At 30.8% G+C, this 16216-nt stretch overlaps 1 protein-coding gene across 1 annotated transcript in view; it reads right to left on the bottom strand.

The window, feature by feature from the left end:
* LOC107445360 (nose resistant to fluoxetine protein 6-like) overlaps positions 1–16216 on the bottom strand; it is a 107710-nt gene that overhangs the window by 16647 nt on the left and 74847 nt on the right. Inside the window, exons 3-8 of the mRNA XM_087159088.1 lie at positions 13771–13991; positions 10990–11104; positions 9512–9608; positions 3282–3382; positions 1924–2094; positions 249–342 (exon numbers count right to left, since the gene is read on the bottom strand). Coding sequence (XP_087015214.1) covers positions 249–342; positions 1924–2094; positions 3282–3382; positions 9512–9608; positions 10990–11104; positions 13771–13991 — 799 coding nt within the window. The remainder of the gene's footprint in view (positions 1–248; positions 343–1923; positions 2095–3281; positions 3383–9511; positions 9609–10989; positions 11105–13770; positions 13992–16216) is intronic.

Raw genomic sequence — 16216 nt, forward strand, 5'->3', positions numbered from 1 at the left:
ACTGCCGTTGATCTCTATTATTTTACAAACGTATCGATTGCCCTACTAATTTATTGGCATATTTAAAGTTAGGCCCTCAAACCCAGTACGTAAAAATCCGATCCTAGTTCTTGTACGTAAAAGTCCTAGTACATAAAAATCCAATCATTTCTTAAACTAAAACTTATGAAAGATGTTCGTGTTTTTCTTTTTGTTTCTTGAGCACTGCATGAAATCTAAAAAATAAAAAAAGTATTTATAATTATTACCTGATGAAGAAAAATGTTTCTACATTGAGAAAACCATTCACCACAAATTGAAAAGCTATTTCTTTCCCTTTTTCCCTTGCATTTAAAAGAGCACCTAAAATAATAACGGAATAAAATTATTATTTTGAAATTTGAAGGACTTTCTCATGCAAAACTTCGAAAAGAAAATTGTATTTTATGGTTTTACAGAGTTTCAAAGTTCTCATACTGAGAAAAATTAGAAATAATCGGAGCATAGCCGACTATGTTCATGAAATTCTCGAGTGAGACATTGGAAAATAAAATTTATAATATGGAATATTATACTTTTTAACTTTAAGACGAATTTAAACAATTTTTTAGGTTACACTAGTCACACTAAAAAACATTTTCTGCAAAAAGCGTGAAGTTGGCTGATATAGAATGTTTGATTGAAAAATAAACTTCTCATTTTACATGGCAACATTTTCGCACGCATGGCAACACGCTTTTACGTTGTAGGAATTTCTTTATGCATTTCATCTTATGTACACTTACTGAGTAAATTGTAGATTAAAAATAACAATAATAACAACAACAACAAATCTATTCGAAAAATTCAGTTCAGGCAAAATGCCACTGGAAACTGCTAGAAAACCGTCTATGTACGGTTTCAGAAAAAAAAGTCTACTTTCCGATTCTTATTAAGCAACAGTAAATATTTTGGAAGAATTTACACGGCAAATCTCTTGTCATAATTAATTACGCTTGAAGCCTTTAGAAATGATCCCATATTTACCCATGAAAAATTTAGAACCTCCAAAATGACCGTAGGAAGTTAAAAGCTCCTTTCTATTTTCAATATCACTATAATTGAAAAAGCATTCTAATATAAATATTGCAATCCGATGGAATGAGTTCAAATTTGCTGGTATTAAAGCTATAAGGAATCCATTAATTTTCTTTCCTCATTTTGGTTGATCCGAATTTTGCAATGGATAAAAAGGACACCATTTCTAAAAGCTTCAAATGTGATTTTTCAAACAGCGCTAACAGTTTTGCCATGTAAAATCTTCCGAAACATTTGTTGCAAAGAGAAAAATTGTTTACATAGAGTTTGCATAAAAGTGTTTCCATATACACCGAAGAGCCATTACATTATGACCACCCTCCATCTATAACAATGGGCTCTCCCAGGTTTTCATGGTTTCTCGCCCAGGAACAATGTTTTCATGGGGCACATTTTGACCCATAATCCTCATAGAACAATCCCTAACGTCTGTAAGCTACTTGAACATAGTTGCAGACCAGGTTCATCCATTCATGGCAACAGTTTTTCCTGCGGGGGATGGTGCATTCCGGTGACTTTCAAGTCATGTCTTGGCCCCCAAATTCACCTGACCTTAATCCAATAGAGCATTTTTGGTCCTACTTGAAAAACCAAATTCGTGCTGCCACGCTACCCCCTCGCAATGTGAGGGAATTGCAGGACCAGTTGGTGAGTGCTTGGTACCAGATACCTCAGATTACTTATCAGCACCTTGCGTAATCAATGCCACGGCAGGTGCTGGCAGTTTTGAGGGCTAAAGGTGGTCCTACATGTTATTAGCAGGGTGGTCATAATGTTATGGCACTTCGGTGTATATGTCCAATCTCTGTAAGTTCTATAAAATTATGCGTCGAATTCATACACCAGTTATGTAGCAAACATACTTACTAAGTGTTTGATAATTTAAATAAAGATAGGTGTGATTTAGTATCACCCACAAGAGTGTGATGACTTTCATTCCATGGAATATTTTAATGGATTCGGGGTTGTTATCCTTCTTCAGCAATCGTCGACCATTTGAATAGACAGAAAAACACAACAAACACTTCAACGATATATCTATAAGGGATAAATAACAATATTTAGCCTACTTTGAGACAACACGAAACGAAATTTGTGCACAAGATATATTTAATATGATATGTTAAGTATATCTTGAACAATTCAAAGATATACCTAATGGATAAATAACAGTATTTTGCATTGTTTGAGATAAAACAAAAAGAACTTTAACTGATACTGCTAAGAACACAACAAAGAGAGGTTAAATGAATATTTAAGGGCGATTCCTAACCTTTGGTATAAGGACAGCTGCGTTTGACGTGACGGAATCGCCGTGATTCCAATCAGTGCCTACTTTGCTGTGACGAACTGAGTGATTCAGTGGTGAAAAGAAACAAGTTCCGGTTCACCGTCGGATATGATATCACAAGCGCCTCTTCCAATAGTAAACAATCTATTTCATCAGTGCAAGAGTGAAGACGTTTTTAGATAGTTTTTACTAAAGTTAAAAACGTTTGCATTTTAGCAATTAGTTTAAACATTTTGCTTCAACTGACAAAAATTTTCGAAAACTGAAGTTATTCAACTTATCATAATATTGTGGCAAGTTTTAAATTTATTAATAATAAAATAAAACTCACTTCTGTAATGTTCAATTATTATTTTTGATTCGGAAATTGAATACTTTTTCACTTAAGCCATTTTTTCAAAGTTAGAAGAAAAGAAGAAATGTTATTAAGTGAGAAAAGAAGAAATGCAACGAACACAAAAACCTATCGAAGTAAACAAACTTTAGATTGCCTGATGTCAAAAGTATGATTGTAAATAAGGAAAATCATCAGTGCCTTGCCGGATATTTTAAACTTGCAGAATATCCTAATCCGTCACCGATTCTTCCACTTCGGTGACGAGTTCGTCAACGGTGATGGTTCCTGGTCGACACAAGGCCAGTCTCGGTGACCCGAATCACATCGAATGCGCCCCCCCCCCAATTTTTTTTTTAGTCAAACGGAAGATGTGATTAATTTTGATAAACGTTAAGAAAGCACACATAATACCACATAAGTAAGCATATTCTAATTTCGATTCAGCAATGAAAAACTTTTACATGTATCTAAACAGATTGAACTAATAAATTGAAGTTATAGAACAATACAATGATGCATCTTGAAAAAAAAAGTATTTATTCAGTGTATGCGTGCAAAAATACGTAGATTTTAAATAAAAGATATAAGTATTCTTACTAATATTTTGTTGATAATCTTCATCAGTCGTTATGAACTTTAAATAAATATCCACAATAGTTGCTGATAAAGCTGAAAGTACGATGGCGCTCAAAACGATTCTGTAAATAGAACAAAAATATTTCCGTTTTAAATAAATTTCTTACTAGAGGGGGAAAAACACTAAATTGAACCTCCTCCCATTTTACATTTTTCAAAACTGCGTCTTTATTTATTATTCACTATTTATAGAGCATTATAAACACTTATAATAATGTAGATATGCTATGTATAAAATGCTATAGCATATCTACAACAATTTAAAGCTTAATTTTAGTAACCATTTTCTTTAGTAGTCTCTAGATATTATGTGTTAAGTGAGTACATATTGTGCAAGGATGTACTAACGTGTACGCGGTAATTACATGGTACCTTGGTTATCCAGCTATATTTTTATTGCCCAGTTTTTACCTGGTACCCGGACCCACCAAATTTTGCCGGGTCTCAGTGATTATTAATGTTAAAAAATCAGATAGCACTCATTAATGCTCGATACATCCTTATCAAGATCAGGGGTGAGAGCGAGACGGAAAAAGTGGAAAAGCTGGAAAATCATTTCATTTATAGCTAGTTTTCGATAGGAATAACTCTATTATATTCTTTAAACTATTCAACAATCCCTACTTTTTCTCAGAAACTGAATTTATTAATTGGGTTACTAGGGCCGCTTTCGGCCCTTTTCCCATTCATCCTGAAAACATTTAAAAGAAGACATTAATAAATACTTATAACCGATACTTTTTTTTTTTTTAAATATGAATAATTTGAAATTCAAGTCATAGTGGTAGTTATAATTGAATGATTCAAGTGATAGTAAATAAGCAAAAATAAATTGAATTTCTACCACTTTTTACATTTTTAGTCGCTCGTGGAATCCTTGCTGAAGTTAAAACTACTGGTTTAGGTACAATACCAGGGTTCCCACGGTCCTTGAGAATTTTAAAAAGTGGTAATAAAAATAAAAGAAATTTTGACATTTTTATTTCTGTGTAGCCACCACTAAAAGATGTTTTCTAAAAAATATATATATTCACGAAAATCTCAGCACTTTACGATGAAAAAGCATATTAAAACAAAAAAATATATTGTAGCTCCACCCTAAATTTACTACCACTTTTTAAATTTTTCAAGGACCGCGGGAACCCTGAATACTACTACTGGTTTAAAGTATTACTAAACCCGAACTACCCAGTATTACTACTGTTTTAAAATACTCTTAAGCTAGTATTACTAAGTACTACCCAATACAACTACTGGTTTAGGTACAGTGCTATTACGGATTTAAAGTACTACTGAACCAGTAATACCCAGTATTACTACTGTTTTAAAATATTCCTAAACTAGTATTACTAAGTACTACCCAATGCAACTAAACTAGTACTAAAACTACAGTTTTAGGGTCAGCTAAAACTACTTTTTTATGCTCAGTAAGTTTAATTGAAGTGTAAAATTTTAATGCTGATTTATTAATAAATAGAAATGAAAATAGAATAGGACACAGTGGAAAAAGTTGACACAAAATTAAAAGTAGATTTTTTACAATTTCTCAACCAAAAGTCTGGATCGATTCCTTCTTGTCAAAGTTTGAATCGACAAAAAAGAAAAAAAATCATTTTGAAAAGTTGAATAAATTTATTAATTAATTCTTCAAATTACATTTAGAAAAAACGCATCCCCATGAAGATGTCAAAGTCCTTTTTATTTTTAAAACTATTCTGTTGCAGTGCTGCGAGCCTGGAAACACTAATTTAACTAATGTTACAAATCTCTTTAAATGTTAAGCGCTTGGCAACCACTACTCTGAATACAAAGAGCTAAAGTATGTCGCTTCACTTAGAATGAACTGTATGAACACAAAGAGACGAAACTACACAGTCATTACATTGAAAAACTGAATACATAATTTTAACGTTTAGCAACCACTATTCTGAAAACAGAGAGCTAAAGTATATCGCTTCACTTAGAATGTACTGTATATACACAAAGAGATGAAACTACACAGTCATAACATTGAAAAACTGAATACATAATTTTAACGTTTAGCAACCTCTAGTCGCTTCACTGAGAATGTACTGTAAATACACAAAGAGATGAAACTACACAGTCATAACATTGGAAAACTGAATACGAAATTTTAACGTTTAGCAACCACTACTCTCAAAATAAAGAGCTAAAGTATGTCGCTTTACTTAGAATGAACTGTATCATATACACAAAGAGATGAAACTACACAGTCATTACATTGAAAAACTGAATACATAATTTAAACGTTTTGCAAACAATAGTCTGAAAACAAAGAGCTAAAGTATGCCGCTTCACTGAGAATGTACTGTAAATACACAAAGAGATGAAACTACACAGTCATAACATTGGAAAACTGAATACGTAATTTTAACGTTTAGCAACCACTACTCTGAAAATAAAGAGCTTAAGTAAGTCGCTTCACTTAGAATGAACTGTATGAACACAAAGAGACGAAACTACACAGTCATTACATTGAAAAACTGAATACATAATTTTAGCGTTTAGCAACCACTATTCTGAAAACAGAGAGCTAAAGTATATCGCTTCACTTAGAATGTACTGTATATACACAAAGAGATGAAACTACACAGTCATAACATTGAAAAACTGAATACATAATTTTAACGTTTAGCAACCTCTAGTCGCTTCACTGAGAATGTACTGTAAATACACAAAGAGATGAAACTACACAGTCATAACATTGGAAAACTGAATACGAAATTTTAACGTTTAGCAACCACTACTCTCAAAATAAAGAGCTAAAGTATGTCGCTTTACTTAGAATGTACTGTATAATATACACAAAGAGATGAAACTACACAGTCATTACATTGAAAAACTGAATATATAATTTTAACGTTTAGCAACCACTACTCTGAAAATAAAGAGCTTAAGTATGTCGCTTCACTTAGAATGAACTGTATGAACACAAAGAGACGAAACTACACAGTCATTACATTGAAAAACTGAATACATAATTTTAACGTTTAGCAACCACTATTCTGGAAACAGAGAGCTAAAGTATATCGCTTTACTTAGAATGTACTGTATGTATACAAAAAGATGAAACTACACAGTCATTACATTGAAAGACTGAATGCATCATTTTGCAGCAAAGTCATTGACTGCAACACTGCTGACTTTAACACCGTATTTCAGCGAGAATCCAGTCACTTCTTTCTTTCGATCGGGTGCTACCCTTAGTACCATTTACAAGCACTAAAGACGTCAGCACAACACAAGCCTGTCAACAACCTCCTTCTACAACTACATACATTAGATGTGACAATTTAGATATTAATTAAATGTCCATCGTTTAGTGCTACCTTCGGCGGCAGGTTCCGAGATGTAGATAACAATTAGAATTAAAATGTACGGTTTAAGGTCACACTTATTAATGTTAACATGACTAAAATTTTCAATCAAAATTTTCTGTTCCATCAAGGGTTAAAAAGAAAGCTCATCTGAGAATACTTTATTGCTTTTTCAGTTCAGGCTAATTTACACTTAAACTGAATCAAAACACGTTTAAATGTAATAAGTAAGCGGTAACTTAAATTTGCATATTCCCAAGAAAGTGTGTTAATCCGTCAGTGGCTTAAGAGGTTCAATTTCTGACCGATTGGGCTATAGATCTCTAACAGTCGGCCTAACAGCGAAAGTTTTCATCTCAATATAGCGCAAATACGAATTAGTTTTAATGTAAAAGTTTTTCACAAAGGCGAGTTTGTTCTAAGCTTTTATCTAATAGGGGCTTTAATTTCAGGGTTGGGCTTAAAATTTTAAGGATGTGGAATTTTAATACATCCTTAGTTTTTTAATTTTTGTAAAATATTTGTGTGATCAAATATTATACGGTTTTTATACAGTTTTGTGTAACTAATGTAGTGCCCCGGTATCCGAAACAGGTAGGATAATAAATTCAATTTTCACCGGGTACCCTGAACCGGACCGGTTAATTTAATGTAATTTTTACCGCGTACATGTAACCGACTCGCTACAAGATTCAGTTACAAACACATGACAATACACACAATCAGAAACTTCGTGATTTTTTTTTAAAATTTAATTCTGTGATAAATGAACAGTTTTTTTTCCGACTTATTAGGAATTATTACAACAACAAAAAAATTCTCGAGCATCTGAAATTAAATTTTTTTTCTGCTCTTGCGATATTCAATTCAGGGAATTTAAATAAAACATGATTTTCATTCCCTCTTTTATGCGTTTTAAAATTTGCAAATGTTAATAATTTCGTCCAAAATGAGTAGTTTCAAAAAGTTAAATGGGAGAACTTCTTCGAGAATATTTCTGATACGCACATGCTGAATTATATTCAAAATCACAAAAAAAAAAAAAAAAAAAAAAAAAAAACCAAATAATAAAGAGCAACATACACGATTATTTTTGAATTTTAATAAATATTTTCTTGAGTGCAAAACCTGAGAGATAAATCTTTTTGCATCGTTGGTTTGTTAAATTTCAAAGAAATTAGGTTTTCTTAAACGAAAAAAAAATATTTAAACTCATATAGATTTTTTACGAAAACTATCCGCGAAAACCGACATCTAATATATTTTAGTTCGCGGGCTACAAAAAAAGGCTTCTTGTAGTTGGAAAGCCTTTGGAAGCCTTTTTTTTTGTAGTCTTTCCTAGTTGGAAACTCCTGCTTTATATAGAGTGTAAATAAGCTTTAAAAAAATTATTTTAATGTTATTTTCCTGAAGAATGAAAAAATACAAAATAATTTGTTAAAAAATCGTTAAGTACAGTTTTGAAGAGCGAAAAAAAAATCCCTCTAACTGTTACTTATTATGTGTTAGTTTTCGTGATCATATTTGAATAACTTTTCTTCCCACCTCATTCCACAGATCAAATAACGCAGAATAAGGATTGACAATATATAACTAGCTATAGCTTCGTTTCAATAAATGAAGAAAAACTAAATACATGAATAATTTAGTTTAAAAACAAAGGTGGTAGGTATATCTAAATAAATTTATAGTAACAAGCTTTAATTTCAAAAAAGATTTTATATATATTAATAGATATTTAAAAATTTATACACCAAAAATTATTGATCTTTAAAAACATTTCTTCTGTGTGCAAATTTTGCACATCCAACAGAAATAAGTATCATTTTATAACCGTCGTTGAACAGCCGACCCAATTTTTTGGGTTTACGACTACTAATGTTCAACTCCGTAGCCTTGTAATTTTGAACCCAATCCAGTATTGGGAGAAATTTGCATTCGTGGAGGACTTTTAGATGAAACTAACCCGCATTTGCGTTACACGGAGTGAAAAACCACAAAAACCTCCCACGGTTAGTCTGACAGCAAGGGGACTCTAACCCATAATCCGTCCACCACTGAGAGTATTTCACGTCAGCACTGTGGTCATTGCAAGCGGTGGATGCGGAATTCGAATCGACCAGTCATCGCTGGAATTCGAATCCAGTTTACCTCATTGGAAGGCGAACGCTCTATCTCCTGAGCCTTTGTAATTCCAGTAGTCTACAAAAGTTTTTAAAATTACTCAAAAAATAAATTTAAAAAAAAGAAAAAAAACTGAAATGCATCATGGAAAATTAGCGAACACATTTCTAGAATAATAATAATAATAATAATTAAAAAAAAAAAAGAAAGAAAGAAAAAAAAAGAAAGCAGACATTAATTTTTTTATTTTAAGTATATTTTCGAACAACTTAACACAACCATTTGCCAATTGTATTATGGATATTGGCCAGTTTCGTAACCTTACTTGTATAAACAATCATGAGAAAGCATATGTTAAAAACAAAAAAAAAAAATTAACACAAAAGCTTTGTTACTGTTCTCAGTTTTATTCAGAAGTTCTTATAATTGGGAGTTGCTTAAGATTAAGCAAATTGTATCGTAAAAGATCGAAAACATTTTTAAAATAAAAATTAAACGAAAAATACCGAAAAAAAATGAAATGAATTCCGTTATTTTTAAAAAAGTAGACTCATATTTGTTAATTTTATTAGGCTTTATTTCGCAACTGCAAGCGTATTGTATTAGTAGCAACTGTATTATTATGAAATAACATAACTAATGAACCACGTTTAATTTAAATAATAAAGAAGTCGTTTTTTTTCTTCCTAAAATTTCTGCATATAATTGAGAATTACTTTTAGTACTTACATTATTACTTTTTCACTTCTGCTGAAAGATACTTCATCCTCTTTGATTTCACAGTTAGGTATTATTACTTGAAAATCTATCCCAGCAAGTTTTAAAACTAAAAAAGAATGCAGGTGACAGTTTATTTAATTATAAGAAAGAGCAAGATATGTATATAAGGATAAAATGAATTTTTTTTTTTTACCTTTACCATTCGAATTCACCGTTAGAGTTTTGCTGGGTTGTATAAAAATGTTAAAAAATGGTAACTAATAAAAAGCGAAAATCTATTATAAGATATATTAATTAGCAACTTTTTCTTGTACATTTCTTGCAGATTTAGAGGAGATTAGAAGTCCTTGCTTCCACTTCTTCATATGTTGTAGAGCCCTTGGGCTGTACAACATATGAAGGTACTGTCATTGGTTAGTAAGATTCAAGAGAAATATCGGAAGCTATGGATGATGTAAGTTTGTAGTTTCAGTCAGGCTTATTCTCTTATTCTATGAGAGATTGCATATAAAAAACGAGAAGCGAAGAGCTTCCGGGCAGGATCACATGAAGGCCACTTCCTGCCCAGTGAGCTCTCTGATGTTGTAGGTAATATAATATCTGATAAGAGAACAGTCTACCACATTTCTTTCAATTTGCTACTGAAAACCTATATCCAACTTGCACGAGATTTTCTTACTAAGTGGTAGCACACGTTTTAAAGTAAACCTATCACAGGGATGACACATGCATCTAAAAATGTGAAAAAAAAGGTTGAACTCTTAGTTATTATTTATTTTATTTGTTCACGTAATTGTTTATTCCTAACTACCACTACGTGTTACTTTATCATTTATCTTCAGTAAGAAAAAAAATCTATCTATTATTTTTTTATTTTAATATTCAGCTGAAATATATAAGTCAACCCTTCGCACTACGAGTACTGTAAAATGCTGTTTGAATATATATATGCTAATATAAGCACTAAATACTTGACTTGACATGTTTTGTAGCAGATCTCACTACTTCTTCTGATGATATGAAATAACAATTGAGACTAAATGGCTTTGGCAAAGAAAAGGATTCGAGTGTTGGCAGCGAAGCCTCTGTTAAATGACAGTCAAATCTGAGTATTAAGCACTAATTAATTTATTATAATTTTTAAGGTATGAAAATTTTATATTTCAGATTGGTGACTGTTGATGACACTGCATCGGAGAGCAAAGGGTTAAAAAGTATTGCTAACTTATGCCACTATTAATAGATTTTTGCAATATTGACATGGCTGACAATTTTCTCCAAATTTTCATCAATGTTAAGATTTTATTTTCATGTTAAAAATGTTAACAGTATTCATACATTCATTCAACTTTTCTTCAGATCTTACTTTGATACTATACTTACTTTAAAGAAATAGATTTTCTACTTGTTATGATTAAGCATGAATAAAAGGTTAATCTAGAAAACAAAAAAAGTTTTTTTTTCCCATGAAAAATACCAGTACTTACCTTCAGTCGACATTTTCCAAACATCTTCTTTCGTACAAGTAGAAGGTACGCAGATTGATGAACGAAAATTCAAATGATAGTAATACATTGCTCTACGCATAAAAACTGACGTAACCTAAATAAAAATTAATAACAACGACTGTTTAATAATTATCTAAGATTATATGCAAGACTGCCAACTTTGAACACATTTTGTAAATATTTATTCTAGTGGTAGCTAAATGTATGTTTTTATGTATTATATCTTTATTTATTTCAACTTGTTTTCCACATTACTGCATATAAATGATTTTGGAAGTTCATAAGCAACGCCATTTTATTCTGGCTGTCCCGTGGTGAGGCTTTTAAATGTTGTCAAAATTACCAAAAATTCTGAAATTTTGATTTTTAAATGGCTACCACTCGATAGAATATTTTTCAAAAAGCACTGTAGTTGGCAGGCATGTATATGTTGTAAATAAATCGAGTATACAAAGAGCGTGCAATCATTATGAAATTTAAAAAGTGGTAGAAAAGTTAAGAATATAAAATTATATAAAATTTGTATTAATTACTATCCTTAATATTAAATAAAAGCTAATATGCTGAAATTAATAACTTTGTTATTAAACCTCTTTATAAATTTTCTAAGGAGTGTACGAATCCTGTATATAGGGGAAGAGGGCGGCTACAATTGAAATGGGATAGAGTAGACAAATGCAAAATTTCAGTTAGTTATACTTGAAAATTTTATGATTAAGAGAATGGCAAAATTTTGTTACATTGCATCTTTATGAAAACTTCAAATTTGAATGGCTTACTCTCCTATAAAAATATCTACTAGTTAGTCCTTATTTTAACCGATCGGAATTTTGCAAGAGTAAAAAGAACACCATAATAGTTTTAAAAAAAAGAAAAATATATTTACGAAAAATGTAGAGAATAAAAGCAAACATCACATTTTCTGCAGAATAATTCAATTCGTAATTTAAAGAGTTTTGCTGTTCTCAAAATTTTGAACAGACAGTCTAAATATTTTTGCATTCTATTCTGTTTAAATTTATTAGCTTATTATTATTGGTCTCTTGTATTTTAATTTGATACTTTGCAAGCGGATCACTCAAAAATACGTTTTTGAAATTTCTGCAATCCATAGAAAAGTTTAAAAAGTGGTTGCAAAACTACTTCATCTCCGCTCGGTTTTTTAAAGAAATTATGCATTCGTGATCACCACAACATGAATGATTCAGTATATATGTTACAATCAGTCGCTGTAATTTTTAAAAAAAAAATTGAAGTTGTAGCTATAGAGGCAAGTTTGCTGCAGCTTTTATGAAATTTTGTCTACCACTTTATTAAAAATTTCAATCGCTAACAATTGCAAAACATGTTTTGGAAAAATCACCCGTATGCGATGTGTTTGGAAATATGCTCGTACCTCGCCTAAAACTTCCATCCGCAAATGTTGTGTTTGCGAGACGATTTAAGAACAGCCTTGATATTTTAGGAAGTTGAAGAGTTTTTTAATTATAAAAAACAGACTTATTGGATTAAAAAAAATCTGTTAGATTATTAGAACAATATTTGTACTAAAGTATAAAGAAAAGTTGTTTGAAAAGGAAATTTTTTATTCATATTCAAAAATTCATCAATAATTGACTTTGTAAATTAAAGAAACTTCAATGATGAATGACTGTTTCTCTTAGATCTAAATAACTACAACGTATTTGTACATATTTGAATAACTGCAACATAATAAGAGCATATTTGAAAAATTTTAGTTTGGAAGTGAGCCGTTTTTGGAAGATTTTAACTTTAACTTAGAAAAAGATGCCGATGATTCAGGCTGTATTTAATAACCATAAATTATTAAAATGCTCAACATAATATTTGCCATTTATTTTGACCTAAATACAAAATAATGAAAAAAATATGAAAAATATGCTGAACGCGTTGAGCGCCGCGTCAGCCATCGGTGGCTGACACTGGACTTTCCATTTAGGCCGCGTCAGCAACCGGTGGCTGACACTGAAATTACATTTAGGCCGCGTCAACCACCGGTGGCTGACACTGAAATTGCATTTAGTCCGCGTCAACCACTAGAGGCTGACACTGAAATTACATTTAGGCTGCTTCTGCCACCTCTTGCTGACACTGACCTTTCACATAGGCAGCGAAAAGCAGTTAGCTGACAGGGTATAACATGATAGAGAACTATAAAATTTGCACTCTTTTATGGAATTGCAGAAAATGTATTCAAAATTTACTTAATTATTGTGATTCTTGGTTTAATAAATTCAATTTAGTAGATTTTTATCCACCACTATTTTTAAACAATTCATTTTTCAATGGCAATTAATGTAAATCTCCGATCAAGTTTGTACATACTTCTAATCATGGTTACTTTATTATAATGTTACCACATTGTTACATAATTCAAAATGTTTTATTCACTGTATATAATTTTCATGATGAATGGGATAGGGGCCGCTGCGCGGCCTAGTCACCCAGTTTTGTTTAAATAAAGAAAAGAAAGAAGATATGTTATCCGCTGCGCTGCCCAGGTGCCCATTTTTTTATAAATAAAGAAAGTAAAAGTAAGATAGGTTATGATAAACCATTTAAAAATATAGCAAAATCCGTCTAATATTTGCATGTTTAGTTTGTAGTTATTTACCTTGGCCAGAAGGGCAAGTCATGTAAAATTAGCGTGGCGCTCAGCGTGGTGACGAAAATTCTGCGAGAAAGGGTTAGCGCAGCATCAATGAGATATGGGTCAAAATGTCTTAAAAATTCACTTACCGAATCCGGATGAGTAGTGTTGATGAATTCTGGAATTTCGTTGTCGTAGGAGAAAAATGGTCTTCTGGGTGGAACAGGTGGGGACACTTCTACTAAGCAGTACTGACCCTTAAAGCTATCCTTTCCTTTAACTACAGTTTCCACACAAACATCGAAATCACCCAATGAATTAATGCTTCCACTAAATATACCATTTGGTATTTTACCAGAGGAATCAAGCACTGCAAGGAAAGATCAAGAATAAAATTGTTAACATATCGGTGACTTGTAAAAGTCCTGTTGAGTCCTGTTTCTAATATTTTCCACGCTTCAATAAAATATACTTATATACTATATACATTAGTTAAATAACGCAATTTTTTTTCACTACTTAAGTCGTAAGTAGAAATACAATTTCACCATAAATTGTTCGCAGATTTTTCTTTTAAACAAATGCATACTTCTTCATGCATACCTTTTATCTTCGAATTACTACGGAATTTTAGTATCATAGTAGTTTTAAAATTTTTTTTCTTCTCAGTAACAGCAGAGGTTGCGTACTAATATTTTGACTGAAAGAGATACATTTACTGATAAGAACTAGATTACTCTGCCCGATTAACTAGAGTTGCTATAAGACTTAACAAATGAAAGAGGTTTTTTTAGAATAGAGTTTCCTAGACTAATAGTCTTACCAGTCTACTAGCCTGGGAAACTCCAGTCTTGGAAAAACTAGTTAATCGAATTGCTAGTTATTGGCAAGTCATCTCGTAACTAGTGTTGCTAGAAAACTTATCATATTCCTTAGTAGTTGGGAGGTAACGAGGTTAATCGAATTACTATAGTTGATTGGTAAGTCATCTCGTAACTAGTGTTGCTAGAAAACTTATCATATTCCTTAGTAGTTAGGAGGTAACGAGGTTAATCGAATTACTATAGTTGATTGGTAAGTCATCTCGTAACTAGTGTTACTAGAAAATTTATCAAATTCCTTAGTAGTTGGGAGGTAACGAGGTTAATCGAATTACTATAGTTGATTGGTAAGTCATCTCGTAACTAGTGTTACTAGAAAACTTACCAAATTCCTTAGTAGTTGGGAGGTAACAAGGTAGAGCTGTTAGAAGACTTACCAAATTATTGAGTTCTCCCCCATTTGATTTAATAGGGTAAATACTTAGGGTGAAAATAAGTAAAAATATAACTCTCAACCATTAAGGAATTTTCGTAGTTTTAAAACAAACATTTTCCCTAGTAGTAACAAAGGTAATGAATCAGTATTTAAAAAAATAGAGTATATTTTTATTTCAAATAAAATATAAAAGGTTGTCAATAGATCAAACCAAAATGTTGCGTTTCTACAAAAGTTTTCTTGATTTGGTTAAACTGAATATTTACACAGCTGGAAACTATGTAAACAAAATATAACTATATAAACAAAACTACAAAAACAAAATAACTATATAAACAAAAGTATTATAATGCTAACCTAAAAATAAAATTGTCAAAGTTGACAATGGAACTTAGATAAAAGTAAGGATAAGTTCAGTTAGTTCAGCATAGCTATAACATTAAAAAGTAATCACTTAAGATTTGTTTTTAAAAATGACTCCGACATAAAAATATTAAATGCATGATAAAGTTAGAACATCTAGTACAATCTTTCATTGATAATAAGTTTAGCAAAACTATCGTATTAAAAAGTTAATTTTAGCAGTCTTTTATTTCATTTCAACATAGACTTTTAATTTACTAATAGTAAAATGATATCCAAAATTAATCATTTATGATAAAAATTAACAGCACGAACATAATATTTAGATTTTAAAGTTAAAAGAACATCAAATACCAAATCTCTAAAACATAACCGAGTAATGTGCAAAGTGTACTTTAAATAGCTCAGTAAGATTAATCCAATGATTCAATAATAGTTAAATAACATTGTAACTATCACATAAAAATATGTTAAGGATAATTCGCATTCAAAAGATGCATTTTATATTATTTCAAAATAATTATTTAAAGTTTATTATGGGAAAAATGATACTGGAAATTGATAATTTATGGTAAAATTAATTACCAGATAAATTTGGAACATTAAATACTGAATTTTCAAAATATAATCAATACCCAGCTCGCGATTTAAGTAATAAGTTCAAAAGGTTCAATCTAACTTTAACATTAAAAGAAATTCGATGGGTAAGCACGCTAGACATGAATTACTCGTGTATATGATTGTAATGAAAAATAGATAGTTATAATATTTAAGAATAAGATATAACAATAAGATATAAGAGTAATTCATTATATATATATATATATATATATATATATATATATATATATATATATATATATATATATATATATAAATAAATAAATAAGTAAATACAAGAAAACACGAAGAAAGTTAAGAAAAACAATAAACTTACAATATCAGTAAGCACTCTGTTTTGCGGATATAATCGTG

The sequence above is a fragment of the Parasteatoda tepidariorum genome, chromosome 3, assembly GCF_982258835.1.
Source record: "Parasteatoda tepidariorum strain Cologne lab strain chromosome 3, Ptep-v5.0, whole genome shotgun sequence".
Lineage (NCBI taxonomy): Eukaryota > Metazoa > Arthropoda > Arachnida > Araneae > Theridiidae > Parasteatoda > Parasteatoda tepidariorum.